The sequence below is a fragment of the Halichoerus grypus genome, chromosome 3, assembly GCF_964656455.1.
Source record: "Halichoerus grypus chromosome 3, mHalGry1.hap1.1, whole genome shotgun sequence".
Taxonomy (NCBI): domain Eukaryota; kingdom Metazoa; phylum Chordata; class Mammalia; order Carnivora; family Phocidae; genus Halichoerus; species Halichoerus grypus.
This window is the reverse complement of record NC_135714.1, coordinates 31997124-32022385: the sequence shown is the minus strand read 5'-3', so window position 1 is coordinate 32022385 and position 25262 is coordinate 31997124. Positions and strand designations below refer to the sequence as shown.

At 36.7% G+C, this 25262-nt stretch overlaps 1 protein-coding gene across 5 annotated transcripts in view; it reads left to right on the top strand.

Moving 5' to 3' along the window:
• The first annotated feature begins 305 nt into the window (after positions 1–305).
• Positions 306–25262, top strand: part of TMEM156 (transmembrane protein 156) — a 48706-nt gene continuing 23749 nt past the window's right edge. For 2 of the 5 annotated variants that reach the window (XR_013446315.1, XM_036112359.2), the window contains exons 1-2: positions 306–715; positions 24668–24937. Coding sequence is in view for 4 of the 5 variants with exons in the window: in XM_036112359.2 (XP_035968252.2) it covers positions 628–715; positions 24668–24937 (358 nt within the window). In the remaining variant the exon portion in view is untranslated. The remainder of the gene's footprint in view (positions 716–24667; positions 24938–25262) is intronic. The other 3 variants (XM_036112351.2, XM_078068516.1, XM_036112342.2) reach the window with 3 other exon arrangements.

Genomic DNA, 25262 nt, shown 5'->3' with positions numbered 1-25262 from the left:
TGGACAGTGTGGATTCGGTAACAATTATCACACTGTTTATAGGCATAAGGATAATGAGTCCCATTCCATTGCTTTATACAAGGTAGTAAAGTAGAATTGAAATTTTGGTTTATCCTTACATTTGTACTGTTTACTGTCTTATAGACACACTCTTTTCTGAACACCAGAATCCAGTTCAGCATGGCATTTAAAAGGGGCCAACAATCATTTAACAAGTAAATGAGTAACTGGACACCACTGACCTTCATCTTGTTGTTTTTGGTGTATATACTGTGGGTTTATATTTACTCCTACAGATTGGAAACGTGGGAAAATAGCTTCAAACTGAGATGAGGACAAGACCCCTTTGCTTCTTGAGATCATTTTTTTTTTTTAAACTTTCTTGTTTAGAAGATAGTTTGGAAGTGTCTTACTTCTTAGACGGTAGTTTTCATAATGTAAAGTGACTCAAAATGAAGACGTCTCTGTTCAAGGCCTTTTTTTTTTTTTTTTTTAAGTCTTACCCAAAAGGAAGTGAGTACAAAGTAAATTGCATAAACTTAAAGTACTGCAGAGATGAAGACCGAAGCAGGAAGAAACATGCCACCGATGTCCTGGTCGGGAACATACTGTGTCATGTGAAGAGACATGACAAAAACAGCCCTCTTTAAATTACTTTTGGCAATACTGATCACATTCATTTTACTTTTGCCTGAATATTTTAAGACACCAAAAGGTGAGTATATCATTATCATTTATCTTTTCTTTTTTCTAATTTTTAAAAATCATGATAGCTAATGGTTACAGGAAAGGTCTTTTTGGATACACGCTGCATGGGCTGAAAGGTCTGTGTCTAAAAAGTTAAGAAAATGAGATTGTAATTTTAATTGACTTTTACAGAGCACAGTAACCTTATTCCCAGTACTTCATTATTGTGGCACACAATCGTGAGATGAAAAATGAAGAGACATATTTAAAATCTGTAGTGTAGATTTTAAACATCGAAGTTTGCATTAATCTTATCACATGATTTTGCTCTCTGAAGTAGTTTCCTTCAAAAACAGTTTTAAGTATGCTTTTAGATTCTGGAAGCATTTTATAAAGCAAGTAATATTTATTATGTTAAAAATGCTTGATTTCCCTCCATCCTAGCCATTTCACACAGATAACTCACTGTTGCCTTTTGAAAAATAAGAGTATTCAAAATATAATTAAAATAAGATGGGTGCAAATTCCAGCAGGTGTGTGTGTGTGTGTGTGTATGTAGATTTGTAACTAGAGTAAAATGGAACAAAATGAACTCTGTGGATAATTCAGGGACTTGTGATATGATTGTTGAAACCTAGGATAAGAAAATAAATAAATGTAAATTTAAACTGTTTTTACATGTCAGTAAAAGATTTGAAAATATATTAATGTGACTGTTCAGATGATAAATGTGCTCCCCGGCATTTAATAAGAAGAAAGGGTAAAAAGAAAATGCTGTATTCTATCATTAAAGTTATATGAATTTGCTTAAAATCAGCAAAAAGCTTATATTTGATGACTTGCTGCAATGATTAGTGTTGCATATACATGACGCTAAGTGGCCAGATAAAAATATTTTGCTAAATAAACACTATGTGCAATTTTGTGAATGACTGAATTTTTCAAATTTTTCTTGGTTTTCTAGCATTATGTTGCTTAGGTTAAAAACCATAACATATATTTTTTAATTCTTGATTCCACATAGTGAAAAATATAAAGAGAATAGTAAGAATTGAAATGGAGATAACATATTTCGATTTTTAAGCTTTTTGTGGTGGAGAGTAAGCTCATTTAATAGTTATCTAAGGTAGGCCATAACGATGGACCTTGCACCTCCAAAAAATTAGGTTCGTCTAATGAAAACCAGGTAATCAGCCTAAAAAAGATTTCATAAACTGTTTGCTAACTATTGGTTAGTGTTTTATGAGAACTAGTAATTGCCAGAGCTGTTAAAAGTTTTTCTTTTTTGAGCAGATGCCTTGACAGTAATCAACCATCAATGATTTCCATTTTCTTACTTTCATAACTGATTACATCAGCCCTCAATACTCCCTATATTGCCTCCCCAAACTGAAAATAGCCATTTGTCTTTTCCTGGTCCAAGAACAGCATAGATATTTCCTTGGACTCTTTGGGGGGGGATGGATTTATTTGGGAATTTTGTTTCAAAGAAACCCTCCTTGGGGCCAACAAACAAAGATGTTTGAAAACCATCATCTTAATCCTGATGTCATTTTGCGGTAGAAGGAATTTTGCACAGAGCCACCATTAATGAAAGGTTGATTATTGGGCAAAATATTTTACACATGCAATAGTGCAATAATAATACTTTATATTTTATAATGGCTTATGGATCACCAGGAACAAGTTCATATAGCCTCACTTTATATAGTCTAATATAGATTCAACTAAGGGCACATAATTGTTTCACTTTTTTCAGTAATTTTTTAAATTGCAATAATAGTTGCCTCATGAAATGTGTTGACTTGTCAACTAGAGTATTTCATAAAATAAAATACCTGGTAAATTATTTAGATGATGAGCTAAGAGTGTTCAAGAAGTGCTAAAATTAACCTTGAGACTTTCCTGTATATCTTACTCTCCTTATCAGTTACTCGTGGTTTTTCATTTTTTCTTATATTCTATTCTCTTTTATTTCTAAGATAAATATTATAAAATGATTTTTACTTATAAATTACTCACTGATACCATGTCGTTAAGACATCACATTAATTCAGAAGGAATCTTAATGAGGAATAATGTATTCACGAAGTTTAATAGATTTGATTTCAAAATAATAAACCCTCTGAAGGCCTAAGTTAAAAATAGAGAACTGTGTTTGATCCTTTTTCATCAAGAATGTATCTGAGTCTCTGAATAATCATTACTCAGAATATTCAATTATCATAATTACACAGTATAAGCTATCTAGTCTAACTTCACTGAAGAAGAGGAACTTCTTCAATGGTGTTTTGGACTTTTAAGGAGTTTGCCCAGAGCATATGCACTGGCAAGAGCAACTATTTCAATACTTCCAGTTTATTTGAAAGGCAGCTTATCCTGAGATCCAATAGTTAATATAATGATGTGATAGACTTCTGTTGCACATAGATAATGGAGATAGGAAAGGGAACGGATATATTTTGATTCAGAGCTGCTTGCAATTAAGGGAGCCTGGGTTGCCCCCAAACAAGAGACTTCACCAACCTTTTCTTGGACTTGGCAGTGTTTAAGAGAGAGCTGGTTAACTCAAATAAATCTCAGTGATCTTTTATTTACTTATTTATACTTATGAATAACGCCTCCCTGTTCTCACTTTGGCACGTGTACTGAAATTGGAATGAATAGGACCTACCTGGACCAGGAACCTGGGGCTACAAAAACTAAAGGCAATTCTTCCTTCAAGGAGTCTTCAGTCAGGGGGATGCCTGACTGGCAAATAATTAAAGATAGTACTGTAATTACTAAAATAGCAATGTAAAAAGGTGTGACGGAACCTAAAAGTTGCTTCCAGGCCTGTCTGGGGAGGATGTTCCTTCCATTTTTGTTGCGAAGAGAAATCGCTGTCTGTCAGAGTTCTAATGATCAGCTAGTATTTCTCCTTACCTACCTGCAGAAGCACTTTCTAAGAGAAGCAATTATTATTGATTTTCAGATAAAATGTACTCACCTAAATATCTCAGAAATTCTTGAAACCAGAAACCGTACTGAGTTATACAAGTGTCTTACTGATCATTCGTGGTAATGCGAGACAGGAATAGCAGACGTGAAAACACCTGAAACCTAATTTTATCTAGCTGTTCCACTTCCTCACTTACATTTAAGAACCAACCTGACATAAACCGTGTTTACCAGCTTTCATTTCCCCCTTGCATTTCACACTTTCTGTTGGAAATGGTAGTATAACGGGCAGTGAACTTTAAGAAAACAATGGATAAAGCAACTTGACTTATGAACTAGAGGATAAACCCTGAAGTGTATGGGCCTATGTACACCTTACTTCTGTCTGTGTGATAAAGAACGGCGTTAGCAAGGGTCACTGCAACTGATTTGCCTGAGAGTGTTATCTTTGTTCTTAAAAATGGGCACTTTATTTCCCTCTTATTGACTGGCTCGTTGATAGAAAGTTAATCAGCGATGTCTACCTCCTCTGGGGCGGCCCTGGGACGCCCCTGTCCCTGGACCAATTGCTTCTGAAAAGCGATTCGGAGGAGCTGGAGGAGGAAGAGGAGACGAGGAGCTAGAGGAGACCCTGCCGGAGAGACGGTGGGCGCTGCCAGAGATGTTCCCACAGAGGGTCCGGTCCGCGGCTGGAGCCACTTTTGATCCCTCCCTCTTTGTGGCTCCAAAAATGTACAGGTTTTCCAGGGCAGCCTTGTACGGACTGGGACCACTTCCTTCATGACCCTGGTTCTTCCTGTTCTCTTCGAGACTGAGAAGCTGCCCCTGGAGCCGCAGCGGCAGAAGCTTCTAGGGCCTAACCCAAGGCGCTCGGGAGGAATGCTCAGGAAGCGCGCTACCTTCGCTTCCTGGAAAGATCTAGATCGCCACTGCTCTATGACTGGTCTTGGTGGGACAAGTTTGAAAATTCAATAGTGTTTGAACTGCTGATTATTGGGATTCTTTTTTTTTTTTTAATTTTGGCAGAGAATTCTCCCCAATGTCTCACAGAGACTCCCAACTTGCAACTGTGCCCTCCGCGCTGTCCCATTTCTTCTGTCCTCGCTCTGATACCAGAGTGCCGCAATGCGGACGGTTAGGCCAGCCCTGGCCATCCCACCCCTTTCCCTAAATCGCTCATGACCAGCAGATCTCACAACCTTTCCCTAAATCGCTCATGACCAGCAGATCTCACAATCCCATTGTGGCACAGGAACTGATGCCCCTGGGAAGGATGCACCACTGACCATTTTTGTTTTTAAGCATGGAGATGTTGCACACAATATGAAATCCGTATTGCATTACAGCCGTAGTGTTAAGCAGACGCTGTGAATTGCTATGTTGGAAAGGAGGGAGGGCTGGGCAGCAGTTTCATCCATAGGATGGGGACTGCGAAGGACAGAGCAGGAGCTCATTTCCTCTGTGCATTTTTGGCTATGAGAGACCTGTGTGTCTGTCTAAAAAAGGAAAAAAGTAAGCGCTCACTTTTTTGTATTTAAATATTAAAAACAATTCCAATGGAAAAAAGAAAAAAAAAAAAGTTGATCAGTAATCCCCAATAAGGTCTGGGAAAGAGACTAATGGGTATTAAAGTTTTTTTAAAAGATTTATTTATTTATTTATTTGAGAGAGGCGAGAGAGCAAGCACGAGTGGAGGGAGGAACAGAGAGAGAGAATTTTAAGCAGACTCCCTGCCTAGTGTGGAGCCCGCCATGGGGCTCGATTTCATGACCCTGAGATCATGACCTGAGCCAAAATCAAGAGTTGGGAGCCACCCAGGTGCCCCTAAAATTTCTTTAATACGTAATAAATACTTACACATGTACCAGGTACTATACCAAGTACTTTTACATATAACTCATTTTGATGCATTCAATATTTCAACTCCTTCATGGTGAAACATCATTCTCAAGAGAGACTTTTCCAAAAATATTCAGAGAGAAGGAATAAAACTAGATGGATACATTTACTTTGTTGTAACATTTTATTTCTTATGGAATTTTCTGAATCTTTGTAGATGAGAATGACTACTTATCTACACAATATGTTTACATGTATATTTCATATACTAGGTGTTGGCAAAAAAAAAAGATACGGCTGGCTATAATGTTTTCCACTACTTTGGCAGAACTGGTTTTATTCTCTCCTCTATTAGGTTCGATACCACCAACCCTTGCTTGGGATGCTTTCTATCAGCTTGTCTCATTCCATTGGTAGATAAATGCTCTCTCTGTATATCTTTTTTGTTTTTATAGAAAAAACAGCTTTCTTTAAAACAGTAAGGTGGTAATATATATTACCCCTATACTGCTCTGTTTCTTTTCTCCATAGCACTTATACCCTATATAACTTATTTATTGTGTATACTTTTTGTTATCTGATTTCTCCAAATAGAATATAAGCTCAATGAAAAGGAGGTTCTTGTTTATTTTGGTCATATTTTAAGCACTTAGGACAGAACTTGTCACATTAGGAGGCACTCACTGAGTATTTGTTGACTGAGTGAATTTTCTGAGTCATATTGTAAAGAAATAAAAGGGAAACATTCTTAAAGGAAGCACTTCTCAGCTGATCTTCACAACCACCTTCTGATTTAGACTGACCAGGCATCTTACATTTTTGAAACAAAATTTTACTGCACACCTAGAATTTTTAGGGTTGTGGGATTGAGCCCTTCCTCTAGCTCCTTGCTCAGTGGGGGCGTCTGCTTATCTCTCTGCCCCTCCCCCGCTCGTGCTCTTTCTCTTGCTCTCTCTCTCTCCCCCATCAAATAAATAAATAAAATCTTAAAAAAAAAAACAAACAAAGTTGTCTTTCCCAAATGTACTATGAATAAATCCATATCCTGTCCAGACTCCCCTGTTCCTTATCTGGTTAACACCATGAATATATCATTCATTTGCAACATGACATATTTTTACCCTTTCCCACTCAATATTACTAGAGAAGCTTCAATTATTGAACCCAAAATATAAATAAAATTATTTGAATTTTTGCTATTGAAATTGATGCTCTGTGAATCTATGCCAGTTGTTAAAGAGGCAGACCTGTGACCAAAGGAAAACAATGTAAGTTAACGAATATCTCTATAAATTAGGTAGCCAAGCCATAAGCTTTTTTCTCTCCTGGTAGCTAATATATATTTTCTTAAAGATCTAACCGTATGTTTATTTTTTTATTAACATATAAGGTATTATTTGTTTCAGGGGTACAGGTCTGTGATTCATCAGTCTTACACAATTCACAGCGCTCACCATAGTACATATCCTCCCCAATGTCCATCACCCAGCCACCCCATCCCTCCCACCCCCCTCCACTCCAGCAACCCTCAGTTTGTTTCCTGAGATTAAGAGTCTCTTATGGTTTGTCTCCTTCTCTGGTTTCATCTTGTTTCATTTTTCCCTCCCTTCCCCTATGATCCTCTGTCTTGTTTCTCAAATTCCTCATATCAGTGAGGTCATATGATAATTGTCTTTCTCTGATTGACTTATTTCACTTAGCATCATACCCTCTAGTTTCATCCACGTCATTGCAAATGACAAGATTTCATTTTTTTTTGATGGCTGCATAATATTCCATTGTGTATATATACCACATCTTTTTTATCCATTCATCTGTTGATGGACATCTTGGCTCTTTCCACAGTTTGGCTATTGTGGACATTGCTGCTATAAACATCAGGGTGCATGTGCCCCTTTGGATCACTACATTTGTATCTTTGGGGTAAATACCCAGTAGTTCAATTGCTGGGTCATAGGGTAGCTATATTTTCAACTTTTTGAGGACCCTCCATACTGTTTTCCAGAGTGGCTGCACCAGCTTGCATTCCCACCAACAGTGTAGGAGGGTTCCCCTTTCTCCGCATGGCTTGTTTAGTACTTAATTAATTACAAATTTGTACCTTTAAACACCATCAATCTTGTCCCCCCATCCTCATCCCCTGATAACAACTGTTTTACTCTTTATTTATGCATTTGATTTTTAATTTTTTTAATTTTTAAGTTTTTATTTAAATTCCAGTTAACATACAGTGTAATATTAGTTTCAGTTGTACAATATAGTGATTCAGCACTTCCATACAACACCTGTGCTCATCACAAGTGCCCTCTTTCAACCCCATCACCTATTTAATACACTCCCCCACCACCTCCCCTCCAGTAACCATCAGTTTGTTCTCCATAGTTAAGAGTCTGTTTCTTGGTTTGCCTCTTTCTCTCCTTTTTCCCCATTATGTTCATTTGTTCTTTTTTTTTTTTTTTTAAGATGTATTTATTTATTTATTTGAGAGAGAGAGGAGAGCATGCTTGGTGGAGAGGGGCAGAGGGAAAGAGATAATCTCAAGGAGCCTCCCTGCAGAGCTCGGAGCCCCATGCCAGGCTCCATCTCAGGACTCTGAAATCCTGACCTGAGCCGAAATCAAGATTTGGGCCCTTCACTGACTGAGCCACCCAAGCGCCCCCATTTGTTTTCTTTCTTAAATTCCACATATGAGTGAAATCATATGGTATTTGTCTTTCTCTAACTGACTTAATTCACTTAGCATAATATTCTATAGCTCCATCCATATCGTTGCAAACGGCAAGATTTCATTCTTTTTTATGGCTGAGTAATAGTCCATTATGTATATATCCCACCTCTTCTTTATCCATTCATTCATTGATGGACACCTGGGCTGTTTCCATAATTTGGCTATTGTAGATAATGCTGCTATAAACATCAGAATGCATGTATCCCTTTGAATTGGTGCTTTTGTATTATTTGGGGTAATACCCAGTGGTGCAATTGCTGGATCATAGGGTAGTTCTATTATTAACTTTTTGAGGAAACTCCATACTGTTTTCCAGAGTGGCTATACCAGTTTGCATTCCCACCAACAGTATAAGAGTGTTCCCCTTTCTCCACATCCTTGCCAACACCTGTTGTTTCTTGTGTTGATTTTAGTCGTTCTGACAGGTGTGAGATAATATCTCATTGTAGTTTTGATTTGCATTTCCCTGATGATCTGTGATATCGAACATCTTTTCGTGTGTCTGTTGGCCCTCTGTATGTCTTTTTTGGAAAAATGTCTATTCCTGTCTTCTGCCCACTTTTTAATTGGATTATTCATTTTTTGGGTGTTGAGTTTCAATTTTGTTAAATGTTTCCTTTACTCTGCAGAAGCTTTTTATTTTGATGAAGTCCCAATAATTTTTTTTTTTTTTTTTTTTTGCTTTTTGTTTCCCTTGCCTCAGGAGACATATCTAGAAAGAAATTGCTATAGCTGATGTCAAAGAGGTTACTGCCTCTAGGACTTTTATGGTCTCATGTCTCACATTTAGGTCTTTAATCCATTTTGTGTATGGTATAAGAAAGTGGTCCAGTTTCATTCTTTTGCATGTTGCTGTCCAGTTTTCCCAACACAATTTGTTGAACAGCCTGTCTTTTTCCCATTGGATATTCTAGCCTGCTTTGTCAAAGAGAAATTGACCATATAGGTGTGGGTTCATTTCTGGGTTTTCTATTCTGTTCTACTGATCTATGTGTCTATTTTTGTGCCAGTACCATACCGTCTTGATCACTACGGCTTTGTAATATACCTTGAAGTCCGGAATTGTGATGCCTCCCACTCTATTTTTCTTTTTCAAGGTTGCTTTGGCTATTTGGGGTCTTTTGTGGTTCCATACAAATTTTAGGATTGTTTGTTCTAGTTCTGTGAAAAATGCTGTTGGTACTTAGATAGGCATTGCATTATATGTGTAGATTACTTTGGGTAGTATAGACATTTTAACAATATTTGTTCTTCTAATCCGTAAGTATGAAATGTCTTGTGCGTCATTTCTTTGTGTCATCTTCAATTTCTTTCATCAGTGTTTGATAGTTTTCAGAGTACAGGTCTTTCACCTCTTGGGATAGGTTTATTCCTAGGTATCTTACTGGTTTTGGTGCAATAGTAAGTGGAATTGATTCCTTAATTTCTCTTTCTGCTGCTTCATTATTGGTGTATCGAAATCAATAGATTTCTGTATGTTGATTTTATATCCTGTGACTTTACTGAATTTGTTTATCTGTTCTAGCAGTTTTTTGGAGTCTTTCAGGATTTTATATATAGTATTGTGTCATCTGCAAATAGTGGAACTTTTATTTCTTCTTTACTGATTTGGGTGCATTTCATTTCTTTTTCTTGTCTGATTGCTGTGGCTAGGACTTTCAGTACTATGTTAAATAAAAGTGGTGAGAGTGGACATCCTTCTCTTGTTCCTGAACTTAGGGGAAAGCCTCTCGGTTTTTCTCCATAAAGGATGATGTTAGCTGTGGGTTCTTTTTTATATGCCTTTATTATGTTGAGGTATGTTCACTCTAAACCTACTTTGTTGAGGATTTTTTTCATGAATGGATATTGTACTTTGTCAGATGCTTTTTCTGCATCTCTTGAAATGATCATATGGTTCTTATCCTTTCTCTTATCGATGTGATGTATCACATTGATTGATTTGAGAACATTGAACCACCCTTGCAACCCAGGAACAATCCCACTTGATCATGGTGATTTTTTAAAATGTACTGTTGGATTTGATTTGCTAGTTTTTTATTGAGAATTTTTGCATCTACATTCATCAGGGATATTGGCTTGTAGTTCTTTTTTTTAGAGGAGTCTTAATTTGGTTTTGGTATCAGGGTAATGCTGGCCTCATAGAATGAATCTAAATGTTTTCCTTCCTTTTCTATTTTTTGGAATAGTTTGAGAAGAAAGGGTATTAACTCTTCTTAAAATGCTTGGTAGAATTCACCTGTGAAGCCATCTGGCCCTGGACTTTTGTTCATTGGGAGTTTTTTGATTACTGATTCAACTTCTTTGCTGGTTATCAATCTGTTCAAGTTTTCTATTTCTTCCTGTTTCAGTTTTGGTAATTTATATGTTTCTGGGAATTTATCAATTTCTTCCAGGTTGTCCCATTTGTTGGCATATTGTTTCTCATAATATTTTCTTATAATTGTACTTCTGTGGTGTTGTAATTTCTCCTCTCTCATTTGTGATTTTTTTATTTGGGTCCTTTCTCTTTTCTTTTTGATAAGTCTTTCTTTTTGACAAGTCTGGCTTTGATAAGAACAGAACAACAATCTGTTCTATTGTTTTTTTAGTTGCTATATCATTTATCTCTGCCCTAATCTTTAGTATTTCCCTCCTTCTGGTTTTAGGCTTTGTTTGTTGTTCTTTTTCTAGCTCCTTTAGGTCTAAGGTTAAGTTGTTTATTTGAGATTTTGTCTTGTTTCCTAAAGTAGACCTGTATTGCTATATACTTACCTCTTAGGACTGCTTGTGCTGCATCTCAAAGGTTTTGGACCATTGTATTTTCATTTTTATTTGTTTTCATGTATTTTTAAAATTTCTTCTTTTTTTAATTTAAATTTTGCTTAATTAACATGCAGTGCAATATTAGTTTCTGGAGTAGAATTCAATGATTCATCGCTTACATACAACACCCGGTGCTCATCATTAATTTCTTCTTTGATTTCCTGGTTGACCCATTCATTGTTTAGTAGCATGTTGTTTAACCTCCATGTATTTGTGGTCTTCCCAAATGTTTTCTTTTGGTTGACTTCTAGTTTCAAAGTGTTGTGGTCAGAAAAGATGCATGGTATGATTTCAATCCTTTTGTATTTGTTGAGGCCTGTTTTGTGACCTAATATGTCATCTATTCTGGAGAATATTCCATGAGCACTTGAAAATAATGTGTATTCTGCTGTTTTACGATGGAATGTTCTGAATATATCTGTTAAATCCATCTGATCCAGTGTGTCATTTAAAGTCAATTTTTCCTTGTTGATTTTCTGTTTAGATGATCTGTCCATTGATGTAAGCGGGGTGTTAAAGTCCCCTACTATTACTGTATTATTATTGATTATTCCTTTATGTTTGTTATTAACTATTTTATATATTTGGATGCTCCCATGTTGCATGCATATTTACAATTGTTAGATCTTTTTCTTGAATTGTCCCCTTCATTACAATATAGTGCTGTTCTTTACTCTTGTTACAAGTCTTTGTTTTTAAGTCCAGTTTGTCCAATATAAGTACTGTTACTCCAGCTTCCTTTTGACATCCATTTGCATCCATCCCCCTCACTTTTAATCTGCAGGTGTCTTTAGTTCTAAAATGAGTCTCTTGTAGGCAGCATATAGATGTCTTATTTTTTTGTTTTTTTTTTTTTACCCATTCTGACACCCTATGTCTTTTGATTGGAGTGTTTGACATCTACTTGCATGATAAATGTTTCTCCATCCCCCTCACTTTCAATCTGCAGGTGTCTTAGGTTCTAAAATGAGTCTCTTGTAGGCAGCATATAGATGGGTCTTGTTTTTTTTTTTTAACATTTAATTCTACCAGAATGTTTAATCAATGACACATATGGTGTCCATACATCTTATTTGGGGCTTTTTAAAAAAACTGCCTGAATAAAGCATCCCATAGAATTTTTACCCCCCTTGATCATATATATTTTTTTAATTGAAATTATTATTTTGAGATAATTTTAGATTCACACAGAATTGTAAGAAGTAATACAGAGATATCCCTTATACTTTTTTTTTTTTTTTTAGTTTTTTGATGTAGTGTTCCATGATTCATTGTTTGTGTATAACACCCAGTGCTCCATGCAACACGTGCCCTCCTTAATACCCAGCACCGGGCTAACCCATCCCCTCACCCCCCTCCCTGGTCTTGTATTTTTTTTTATTGATTCTGACACCGTATGTCTTTTGATTGGAGCATTTAGTCCATTTACATTCAAAGTAATTATTGATAGGTATGTATTTATTGCCATTTTATTACTTGTTTTGTGGTTGATTCTGGAGATTTTCTCTGATCCTTTCTTGTCACTTTTGGGCTCTCCTTTGTACTCAGAGAGTCCTCTTCAATATTTCTTGCAGGGCTGGTTTAGTGGTCACAAACCCCTTTAGTATTTTTCTGTCTGGGAAACTCTCTATCTCTCCTTTTTATTCTGAATGATAGCTTTGCTGGATAGAGTATTCTTGGTTGCAGGTTTTTCCCATTCAACACTTTGAGTATATCATGTCACTCTCTTCTGGCTTGCCAAGTTTCTGTTGAGAAATCTCCAGCTAGCCTTATGGGTCTTCTCTTGTAAATTAAGGACTCCTTCTGTCTTGCTGCTTTTAAGATTGTTTCTTTATCACTATATTTTGCAAATTTAATTATAATATGTCTTGGCGTTGGCCTGCTTTTTTTGGTTTTTAAAAAACATTTTATTTATTGGTTTGAGAGAGAGAGAGAGAGACCATGCACAAGTGGGGGTGGGGAGGGGCCGGTGGGAGAGGGAAAGCAGACTCACAGGGCTCAATCCCAGGACCCTGAGATCATGACCTGAGCCAAAGGCAGATGCTTGCTTAATCAACTAAGTCACCCAGGCACCCCCCTTTTGTTGATTTTGATGGGAGTTCTCTGTGCCCCTGGATCTGGATGTCTGTTTCCTTCCCCAGATTAGGAAAGTTTTCAGCTATTATTTTCTCCAATAAATTTTTTGCCCCCTTTTCTCTCTCTTTTTCTTTTGCGACTCCTATAATATGAATGTTATTATGTTTGATGGAGTCACTGAGTTCCCTAAGTCTATTCTCGCATTGCACAATTCTTTTTCTCTTTTGTTTAGCTCCATTACTTTCCACTGTTTTGCTTCTAGGTCACTAATTCATTCCTCTGCCTCCTCCAGCCTGCTGTTCATTGCATCAAGCCTGTTTCCAATCTTGTTTATTGCACTCTTCATCTCTGATTGATTCTTTCTTAACTCTTTTATCCCTGTGGTAAGGGTCTTACTGATGTCTTCTATTTTTTTTCTCAAGCCCAGTGAATATACTTAGGATTGTTGCTTTAAATTCTCCATCAGGCATGTTACTTATATCTGTTTCACTTAGTTCTCTGGCTGTGGCCTTAACTTGTTTTCATTTGGGATAAATTCCTCTGTCTTGGCATTTTGTCTAAGTTTCTGCCTTCTGTGTGTTTTAAAAGCCAGTATGTTTCCTGCTCCTGGAAGTAATGGCTATATGAAGAAGAGGTCATGTAGTGTCCAGGACTTGATCCTTCAGGGAATGTCTCTGATGTGCACTGCATGTGCCCTGCTATTGTGTTTCAGTTGCTCTATTCTGCAGGCTAGTCATCTGCAGAGGCTCTCCTTGCCTGCTGTGTCAAATGTTTGGTCCTTGGCCTGAATGTGGCAAATTTTAACTAGGTGTGCTCTGATCTGCTTGTGAAATGAGACCTGATATCACTTCCACCAGAACTGAGACCCTGCAGAACTCTCAGGTCAGGAGATGTGGTGTGAGTAGGAGTTTGTGCTGGTCTTCTCAGTGAGGGGCTTGCTGAGCTGGGACTGAGGCAAGCTTGACTGAGAAGGGCAGCCTAGCTGGAGAGCAGGTGTGTGGGGCTTGGTGTCAGCAAGTTAGGCAGCTAGTGTCAGTGCTGCGCTGCCTCCTGCTGGTGCTCTGTGTCTATCCTGAGGGGCGGGGAAGGGAAATTGCACCAGCCAGATCCTTTGTTCCCTGAGAGGAGTTTTCATGAGCACTGCCTCTCAGGGACATGCTCTGAGAAGAGCAAATAATCTCCCCACTGTGTACCTCAGGTGCTCTTCAGACTGCTATTTCCATGCCATCTGCTCCCCCCACCCCCAGGTTGTTTGCCTGCCTTCTCTCCAGGAGCAGGGCAGTGTCCTCCAGGTTCTGTCTCAGCCAAGCCTACTGACCTTTCAAACTCCAGGCTTTAAGCCCTCCTGGTTGCAAGAACTCACGGAATTCAGCCCCTCTCATTTTCCAAGCCCAGCACTTTGGGGAATCATTCTCCTTGTACATTCCCCTGTGTGCCTCTCTCTCTCTCTTGCCCTTCTCTATGACCATGGCTTCTTCCCCTCCACAGCACCCGGGATCCATTTCTCCCCTAAGCCATGTCTCTGCCTCTTCTCTCCCTTTAGTTGTGGAGTTTGTTCTGTCAGTCTTCAGATTGATTTCTGGGGTAATAGGATGATTTGATAGTTATCTAGTTGTGTTCATGGGATGAGACAAGCCTAGAGTCTTCCTACTCTGCCATCATCTTCCCTTTCTTCCATTGGACTTTTTTAGATTTCACATATAAATGATATCATACAGTAATTGTCTTTCTCTGTCTATCTTATCTCACTTAGTATAATGTGCTCAAGTGCATTCATGTTGTTACAAATAGCAGGATATTCTCCTTTCTCATAAGTAAATAATATTCCATTATATATGTAACACATCTTCTTTATTCATTCACCCATTGATGGGCACTTGGGTTGTTTCCATATCTTGGCTATTGTGAATAATACTGTGATAAACATGGGAATGCAGATATCTCTGTGAGCTCCTGTTTTCATTTCCTTTGGATATCTACCCAGAAGTGGAATTGTTGAATGATATGGTCTATTTTTAATTTTTGAGGATCCTTCACAGGGGATAGACTAATTCACATACCAACAGTATATAAGAGTTCCTTTTTTTTTTTAACCACACCGAGAAATTTAATTTAAAGTGGTTTTGAGATAATGTGCTATTAGACACCAAGCAGAGGTAAACACCAATCCTCTCTGGAGGAAAACATCTTCAAATCAGATCTCAAATAATTTCCCAAACAAAATTCTAAGGAACATGAGCTGCTATCAAAAATCATAAAACACGAAGACTTAATAGACAAGAGTCAACAGAGACAAAAAAGCAGAATCAGATCTTTAAAGAATCCAGATTGGGTTATGAGATATATAATATAAAGTAAGTATTTAGTTTGTTTCAATAAAAATGGTATCAAAAAGTATGAGTAAGAAACAAGACTATTAAAAATAATCAGGCAGATTTATGGATCACTATATTATACACCTGAAACTAATATAACACTGTATGTTAACTATACTGGAATTTAAAATTAAATTAAACTTAATTTAATTTAATTTAGTTTAAAAAATATAATCACAGAGGGGCACCTGGATGGCTCAGTCGGTTAAGTGTCTGCCTTTGGCTTAGGTCATGATCCCAGGGTCCTGGGGTTGAGCCCTGCATTGGGCACCCTGCTCAGCTGGGAGCCTACTTCTCCCTTTCCCTCTGCCTGCTGTCCCCCCACCCCTGCTTGTGCTCTCTCCCCCTCTCTCTGTCAAATAAATAAATAAAATCTTTTAAAAAAATGTAATGAGGTAGATTTGAAAAAGAATCAACTCAAAATTCTAATTATGAAAATATAATAACATGAAGTAGAAACACAAGGAATGGAATAAACAAATCAGACACAATTGAATAGTGAATTAATGAATGGGAATATAGATCTGAATAAATTAAAGAGAATACAGCACAGAGAGCCAGAGAAAGAGAAAATATGAAACAGAGGTTAAGAGACATAGAGAACAAAGGGAGAGATCTCTAACTAAAGCTACCAAAGGAGAGAAGAGATAGAATGGGGAAAAGGCAATGTTTGAATCCTCAGATTCAGGAAACCTAACAAGTCCCAAAGAGAATAAATACAAAAGTCCATAGAACATGAAAACTAAAGAGCTCTTAAAAATAGCCATAGATAAAGACTGATTGTCTTCAAAGGAACAAGAATTAGCCTGGCAGCTCATTTCTTGAAAGAAACAATGAAATTCAGAGGCCAGTGGAATAATGTCTGCAAAGTACTGAGGTAAAATTAATGTCAAGCTGGAATTGATGAGTTGTACATTTTCGCATGAGTGAAAACAGAGAGTTTACAATCAGCAGATTTTCAGTGAAGGAATTTATAGAGAATTAACTTCAGAAGAAAAACTATGATCTTAGAAGGGAGGCCAGAGATGCAAGAAATGGCAGGGAAAAGACCCTTAATAATTATAAGCATGTGGATTTATCTAAATTTGAAAAGATTAACTGCATAAAACAAAAATAACTACTCAATTGTGTGTCAATGATAAAACAAGATAGAGTTAAAATGCTGTACAAAAATAGCATTCCCTTCAGAAGCAGTAGGTGAGAATCCATTTTGTTGTCTTTTCCAGCTTCTGGAAGCTGCCTGCATGCCCCAATTTGTCTTCCTTCCATCTTCAAAGCCAGCAATGGCCTGTTGAGTCTTTGTCACGTTGTGTTACCTGACACAGATTCTTTTGCCTCCCTCTTCCACATTTGTGATTATATTAGGCCCTTGGATAATCTAGGATAATTTCCCTATTAAAAAAAATTTTTTTTAAGATTTATTTATTTATTTTAGAGAGAGGAGCGGGGGACAGAGGGAGAAGGAAAGAGAATCCTTAAGCAGACTCCCCAATGAGTGTGGAGTCCGACATGGGGCTGGACCCCAGGACCCTGAGATCATGACCTGAGCCAAAATCAAGAGTGGGACACTTAACCAACTGAGCCACCCAGGCGCCCTGATAATTTCCCTATTTTAAGATAAGTGCACCAGCTTACCTTCATTCCATCTTCTGCATTAATTTCTCTTTGGCATGTAATGTAACATATTCACAGGTTCTGGGAATTAGGATGTGGCCATTATTCTGTCTATTAAAACTGAATAATCAAAAAATGAAAAATGAGCAGGCACTAGTAAGTAATGTTAGGACTGGAAAAGGACAAAGTGGAAATTTAAAATGTAATAAGAGATTATTATGAATAACTTTAAGTCAATAAATTTAAAACATTAAGGACATATTTATAGAAAAATATAATTTACCCAAACCTACTTAGGAAGAAATGGAAAACTGAAGAGTTGTATAACAATTAAAGAAATTGAGCCAATGGTTTAATATTCCCTGAAAGAAACACTAGGTTTCAATAATTTTACATGCATGTTCTGTCAAACTTTCAAGAAAGAGATTAAATAGATAAATGCAATTTTATAATAAACCTTTTCAGAAGATAGAAACAGGGGAATATTGGGACACCTGGGTGGCTCATTCGGTTAGGCATCTGCCTTTGGCTCAGGTCATGATCCCAGAGTCCTGGGAGACTGCTTCTCTCCTTCTTCCCCGCTCATGCTCTCTGTTGCTATCTCTGTTGCTATCTTCGTCTCTCTCTTTTCAAATAAATAAATAAAATCCTTAAAAAAAAAAAAGAAATGGGAATATTTTCCAATTTATTTTTTAAGGCTAGTTTATCTTGGTATCCAAACCTAACAAAGATGGAACAAAAAAGAAAAACTTACAGGCCAATCTCATTTATAAACAGATAGAAAAATTGGGGCGGTACCTGGGTGGCTCAGTCAGTTAAGTGTCCAACTCTTGATTTCAGCTCAGTGCTTGATCTCAGGGTCGTGAATCCAAGGCCTTAGCAAAGTAGGAATAGAAGAGAACTTCCTTAAAGTGACACAAGTCCTCCAAAAATGATTATATGAAATATTATTCTCAATGATGAGACACTGTAAGTATTCTTAAGATTGAGAGCAAGCAAGGATAACCTCTCTCAACATGTTTATTCATTGTGGTCCTGGGGGTCCTGGCAGTGCAATAAGAAAAGTAAAAGAAATGGGACACCTGGGTGGCTCAGTCAGTTAGATGTCTGACTCTTGGTTCTGGCTTAGGTCATGACCTCAGGGTTGTGAGATCAAACCCCACTTCAGGCTCTGCACTCAGTGGGAAGTCTGTTCACGATTCTTTCCCCTCCCACTCCCTCCCCCTCTGTTTCTCCCTCTGCTTGCACACATGTATGCTCTTTCTCTCTCTCAAATAAATAAAATCTTAAAAAAAAGTACAAGAAATTACTGTATAAGGATTGGAAATCAAGAAATAAAGTTGTTATTATTTACAGTTGCTATGCATATCTACATAGAAAGCCTGAAAGATTTATAAGAAATAAAAGTTAATAAGGAAGTTTATAAAGTGACAAAGAATAAAATTGATATTCAAAAGTTAATTGTATTTCCATATATCACTAACAAACTGAAAACATATTCCTTAAAAGATCCTGTTGGCACTAGCAACAAAAAGTAAGGTACCTAGGAGGAAATCTAACAAAAGATATATGAGACCATCATGGAGAGAATTTGGAAATTTCGTTGAAAGATATCAAAGAAGGCCCATATAGACAGAGAAAGAAAGGAAGAAAAAAGTAAGAGGAGGAACTCAGTATTTTATCTTTCTTCTCCAGGGGATTTCAAGATTCAAGTCAGAGTCATAACTAGGTTCTTCACTGAACTTAACAAGCTGATTCTAAAATTTACTGGAAAGAGTAAAGGGCCAAGAATAGCTAAGACACTCCTAAAGGAGATGAACAAGTGAGGGGACTTTTCCTATCAGATATAAAGACTTTTACAAAGCAAAAGCAATTAAGTCAGTATAATATCTTTGCCAAGATAGAAAAATGGACTGATAGAACGAAATTGAGATCCCAGAAACACACTCATAGATCTATGGATACTTGATATATGGCAGAAGCATCTTTCTAAGTAGTGAGGAAAACATAAACTACCCAATAAATGCTAGTGCAATTGATTATCACGTGTGGAAAAATTAATGTGGCTTCCTACCCCACAGTGTACCCAATTCCGGATAGATGAAGAACATACATGGGGGCGTCTGGGTGCCCAGTCAGTTAGTTAAGCATCTGACTCTTGATTTTGGCTCAGGTCATGATCTCAGGGTCATGAGATGGAGCCCTGTATCGGGCTCTGGGCGGGGTGTGGAGCCTGCTTAAGATTCTCTCTCTCCCTCTGCCCCTCACCACTCACGTTCTCTCTCTCTCTTAAAAAAAAAAAAAGAACGTAAATGTAAAAGGCAAAACTTTAAAACTTTTAGAAGATCTTTTTAACTTTAAGGGAGACAGATTTCTTAAACGAGGCACAAAGCACAAATTGTGAAGAAATGATTGATAGCTTTGCTGCATTCAAATTAAGAGCTTCTTTTAACTAAGAGATCATAAAGAAAATGAATTGATAAGGTATAATCTATGAGACGATATCTTAATAAAATAATTAAAGAATTTCTTGGGACACCTGGGTGACTCAGTTGGTTAAGTGCCTGACTCTCGGTTTCGGCTCAGGTCGTGATCTCAGTGTTGTGAGCTTGATCAAGCCCTGTGTCAGCTTCTGTGCTCAGCCCTGGAGTCTGGTTGAGATTCTCTGCTTTTCCGTTTCCCTCTGCCCCTCCCCATTCCTGTACACACAGGCGTGCTCTCTCTCTCTAATAAATACATAAAATGTTTTTTAAAAAATTAAGAAAATAAAGAACTTCTTAAAATTTTAAACAGAAAAATTAAAGAACTCCTAAACAGTAATAAGAAAAAGACAAACAGGGGCGCCTGGGTGGCTCAGTTGGTTAAGCGGCAGGTCATGATCTCAGGACCCTGGGATCGAGCTCCGCATCTGATCTCTGCTCAGTGGGGAGTCTGCTTCTCTGTCTCCCTCTGTGCTGCCTCTTCCTCTCTCACTATCAAATAAATAAAATCTTTAAAAAAAAATGAAAGAAAAAGACAACCTAATAGAAAAAATGGAAAAGTAGAAAAAAAAAAAAGAAAATACATTTTTAAACCATGATAAGATTCTATTTAACACTCACTGAATTGGCAAAACTTGAAAAGCCTTGGCCAAGATGTATGTCATTGGGAACTTTTATACATCACATGTAAGAGTATTAATTGGTACAATCACTTCATATAATGATTTGACATTTTCTTGAAAAATCAAAGATGGGGGCGCCTGGGTGGCTCAGATGGTTAGGCATCTGTCTTTGGCTCAAGTCATGATCCCGGGGTCCTGGGATCGGGCCCCGCATCGGGCTCCCTGTTTGGCAGAAAGCCTGCTTCTCCCTCTCCCGCTCCCCCTGCTTGTGTTCCTGCTCTCGCTCTCTCTGTCTGTCAAATAAATAAATAAAATCTTTAAAAAAAATCAAAGATGCACATACTGAATACCCAGCAATTTTACTCAGTATGTATACTAGAGAAATTTCTGTATTTTTGTACTAGCAGATACGTTTATGAATATTCATAGTAGCATTATTCAAAAATACAATTTATTGAGATAAAATTTACATATAATAAAATACTCTCATTTTAAGTATATAGTTCAAAGTTTGACAAATGTTTACACAAATGTGACTAGATAACCACAATCAAGATATAAAATTTTCCAACACCCCCAAAGGTCCCTCTTTCTCTTCTGTATAAGGACCCTTCTCCCACTATCAATATACTTTTCTGGGGCACCTGGGTGGCTCAGTCGTTAAGCGTCTGCCTTCGGCTCAGGTCATGATCCCAGGGCCCTGGGATCGAGCCCCGCATCGGGCTCCCTGCTCCGCAGGAAGCCTGCTTCTCCCTCTCCCACTCCCCCTGCTTGTGTTCCCCCTCTCTCTGTGTCTCTCTCTGTCAAATAAATAAAATCTTTAAAAAATATATATACTTTTCTATTTTCTAGGATTTCATATAAATGGAATAATGAACTATGTAATCATTTGTATCTGGCTTCTTTCCCTTGACATAATGCACTTGAGATTCATTTTGTACATGTTGTTTGGATCAGTATTTTCTTGCTTTTTATAGCTGAGTAGTATTCTGTTATATAGATATGTCAGGAATTGCTTTAATATTCACTAGTTTTGGGCTTTTGGATTGTTTCCAGGTCTTGGCTATTACAAATAAAAAAGCTGCCATGAAAATACATGTACAGGTATTTCGATTTTTCTTGTGTAAATTCCTAGGAGTAGAATTATTGGGTTATATACTAAGTGTATATTTAACACATAAGAAATATAAATCTGTTTCCCAAAGTGGTTGCACTATTTTACGTTCCCACCAGCAATGTATGCGGGCTATGGTTCATAGCAGCATTATTCATAACAGCAAAAATAGAAACAACCCAAATGTTTACTGTCAGAAGAATGAATAAATTGTGGTTTATTCATTCAAAAGAATACCACAGACAATTAAATTAACCATAGCTATATGCAGCAACATGACTAAAACATATTTAAAAAGGCTACTCGTAGATGAATACATAAAGTATATTACCTGTATATATATACATGTCTAAAGTATGCTAAATGAAACAATGTTATTTAGAAATATATACATTTTGGAAAGACTTTAAGATAAAGCAAAGGAGTGATAAACACAAAATTCATGATGGTGGTTAACCTCTGGGAAAGGGTATGTAGGGATGGGAAGGGATAAGGTGCTTGCAGATATTGGTAATATTGGTATTGGTAATATTGATATCATTAATTTGCACAATAGATACATGGTGTTTATCTTTATTATTCTTTAACTGGCACCAACATTTTACATACGCTTATACATGATAAAGTTTTATAACAGAAGTTAAAAAAGAAAATAAAGATAGTTGATGTTTCTTTAGTCTTACTCTCTGGTTTTCTTAAAAAAAAAAAAAAAAGATTGACTTGAGCATTTGTCCTATACTGTAATATATTTTCCTAATTCTATTTAGTATTCTATATACTTATGCTGAGAGATTGCAGTTATAGTACGGGAATAATTCTGGAATGCATTTCTATCTGTGGGAGTAAGAATTTAGATGTCTGACTCCCAACAATATTAATAGCAGTAATTAAATTCATATATCCTTGTTTATGGAGATGAGAATATAGCTCACCTGATAACAAAAATGATTGAATAGAATTCATTACTTCTTAAAATTATACCAGGGAAGGATATATCTTCTATTTATTTCCTTTCCAATTGAATTATTTAAAACTAAGGTTTAAAAACCATCATAAAATGACCTCACAGTCAAATATAAAGGATATATCATTAATTCTAGAAAGCCTAGATGGTCACTTATTGGATAAGGGGACTGTAATATAGACAGTAAAAATGTCCCTCTATTTCCCTATCTTGGTTGTATCATAGGATTACAGGTTCAAGAAATGGAAAATTTTGTAAGATCAAAAATGCCAGTGAGTAAAATGGAAACATGGCAAGAAATGTTTTTGTGTGTTTTGGTAGTATAAAAAAACCATAGGTTATAGAGTTCCATCAGATGGTAAATTTCTATGTCCTTCCTGAGACATTATTACCAAAGACAGTTGTTTTAAAAATTAGTTATAATTTGATCACAACTTCGTCTATAAATATATTAAGACATAAAATTGTGGGTTTGAGTAAAATACCATCTTCTCCCCAAAAAAACCTTTATAGCAACTCAAGTATGAAATGTGTTTATCGCTGGAAATCACATGTGAATTATTACAGAAACAACTTCAAATGTAGAGGGCTGGTAATAAGCTTCTAATTTTATTAAATAAAAATATAATCATCAGCAATGAGACACTTATGGAATTACTATTAAAGTACAAATTCCACACATAAAAAATTCTTTAATATCAATCAATTGCCTGGTTTTCTCTTAAGATTGAACTAAGTTCTATGACTAAGAGTAATCATAAGAACTAAAGTGATTCTTTCATTGTGCTCCACATTATTTAGAAAAATTACAAAATTTATTTTGCCCTATATGATTACACAAGAAATGGTAAAGAAAGCCACATAAAGGTACAATTGAGCATGTAAGTTATTTTCTCATACTAGCAAATGATTGTCAGACTAGGGACACCTGAGAGAAAGGTTACCTATTCCTTAAATGATATTACTGCTAAATAGGGATTCTCGATTTTTATAGAGTGAGCTTTAATTACTTGTATGAATTGAACCACAGATAATCCTACCCTAAATGAAGGGTATGGGATTTGAATTATTAATTTTCACTTTGGAATGTAGGTTCAAATATTTTAAAAAAGATTTATTTATTTATTTGACAGAGAGAGAGCATGAGCGTGAGTGGGGGGAGGGGCAGAAGGAGGGAATCTTCAAGCAGACTCTGCACTGAGTGTGGAACCCAATGCAGGGCTCTATCCCCCCACCTGAGCAGAAACCACGAGTCAGTCGCTTAACTGACTGAGCCACCCAGGCATCCCTACAGGTTTGAATTTTAAATAATATACATTTGTACACATTTCAAAAGTGTTCTCATATGTACTATACCCCTTGATGTTACTATAACTGTATGAGGTTAGCAGGATCTAGAGTTACTATCTCTATTTTGCTGATGAGAAAACAAGACTTACAGAGATAAAATAAATTGTCCAAGTATCTTGCCTGATGACAGATATAGTACTAGAGTCCTTATCTTTTATTTTGAATGTAGTGTTCTTATCTTTTATTTTGAATGTAGTTTTTTATTTTGTAGTTTTATTTTGTAGTTCCTTATCTTTTATTTTGAATGTAGTGTTCTTATCTTTTATTTTGAATGTAGTGTTCTTCCTTTTGTATCATCATTTCCATACCTGATGTTTGTCTTCAGACAGTAAAAATTATGATGTCATCCAGTTAAATTTCATCTTTGGATGAAAGGTAGATTGAATGATGGCTACCAAAGATATCCTGTGCTAAAGCCTGGAACTTGCACATGTCACCTTACAAGGAAAAAAAGTCTCTACAGGTGTGGTTAACTTCAGGATCTTGAGATGGGGAAATACTTCTGCATTACCCAGGTGGAACCTAAATCCAATCACAAGTGTCCTATATAAGATGGTTATAAGAGAGAGGCAGAGAGAGATGACACAGACAGAAGAGTAGAAGACAGAGACACAGAGGAGAAGGCAATGTAACCGGAAAGTCAGAGATTGGAGTGATGTGGCCACAAGCCAAGGAATACCAACAGCCAGCAAAAGTTGGAAGAGAGGCAAGGAACAGAGTCTTCTCGAGCCTTCCAAGGGATGGTGGTCATGCAAACATCTAGATTTCAGACCAGCTAAATTAGTGTTGAACTTTGGCCTCTAGAGCTTTCTCAGGAGAGAATGGTTAAAATGTTAGGGTTTCCAAGAACATCTTTAGTTCTCTTCTCTGAGAATTAATAGGGAATGTTTATAAATCTTTAAAAGAAATATTTAAATGAAGTAGATGTTGTTAATTCATATAAAAACAATCTTGTCACTGACAAGCTGAAATATACTGTATCCACCTAAGAAAAACTGAGAGCTTATTGTGTATTTATTGGAATGACAAAACCTCAGAATATAATAGTAAATAATTTTTTTTTCCTTTATAGGAAATATATTGGAGCTATCATGTCTGGAAGTGTGTCTGCAACCTAATTTCAACTATTCACTCCGCTCTTTAAATTTTTCTTTCGTGACTTTTCTGAAACCAGTAAGAGAAACTCAGACTATTATGGGCATCTTTCTAAATCACTCCAACTTTCAAAACTTCACCAGGATTTGCCAAGGCATCACAAGTGAATTGAAAATGTGCTCCTCATGTTTAGCTTGCGAGTCCAAAAAAAGTCTGGATTTTATTTCTCAGGAACAAACATCAAAAGGTAAATGTGAAGTGATAATAAAGTTTATCAAGAATAAATTACCTTAGTCTGTTAAAAAAGTAATAATATATTCCAGTTTAAAATCCAATGGTATCAAAACCCTCAGCAAGTGTGGCTTTTGATGAGTGATTTGTAGGGCTTTGGGATACTACTTATTCTTGGTTTACTTTATCAAAAACAAAATATCTACTTTTAAAGATTTTTTTTTTTTTTTTTTTTATTTGACAGGGAGAAAGACAGCCAGAGAGGGAACACAAGCAGGGGGAGTGGGAGAGGGAGAAGCAGGCTTCCCAAGGAGCAGGGAGCCTGATGTGGGGCTCGATCC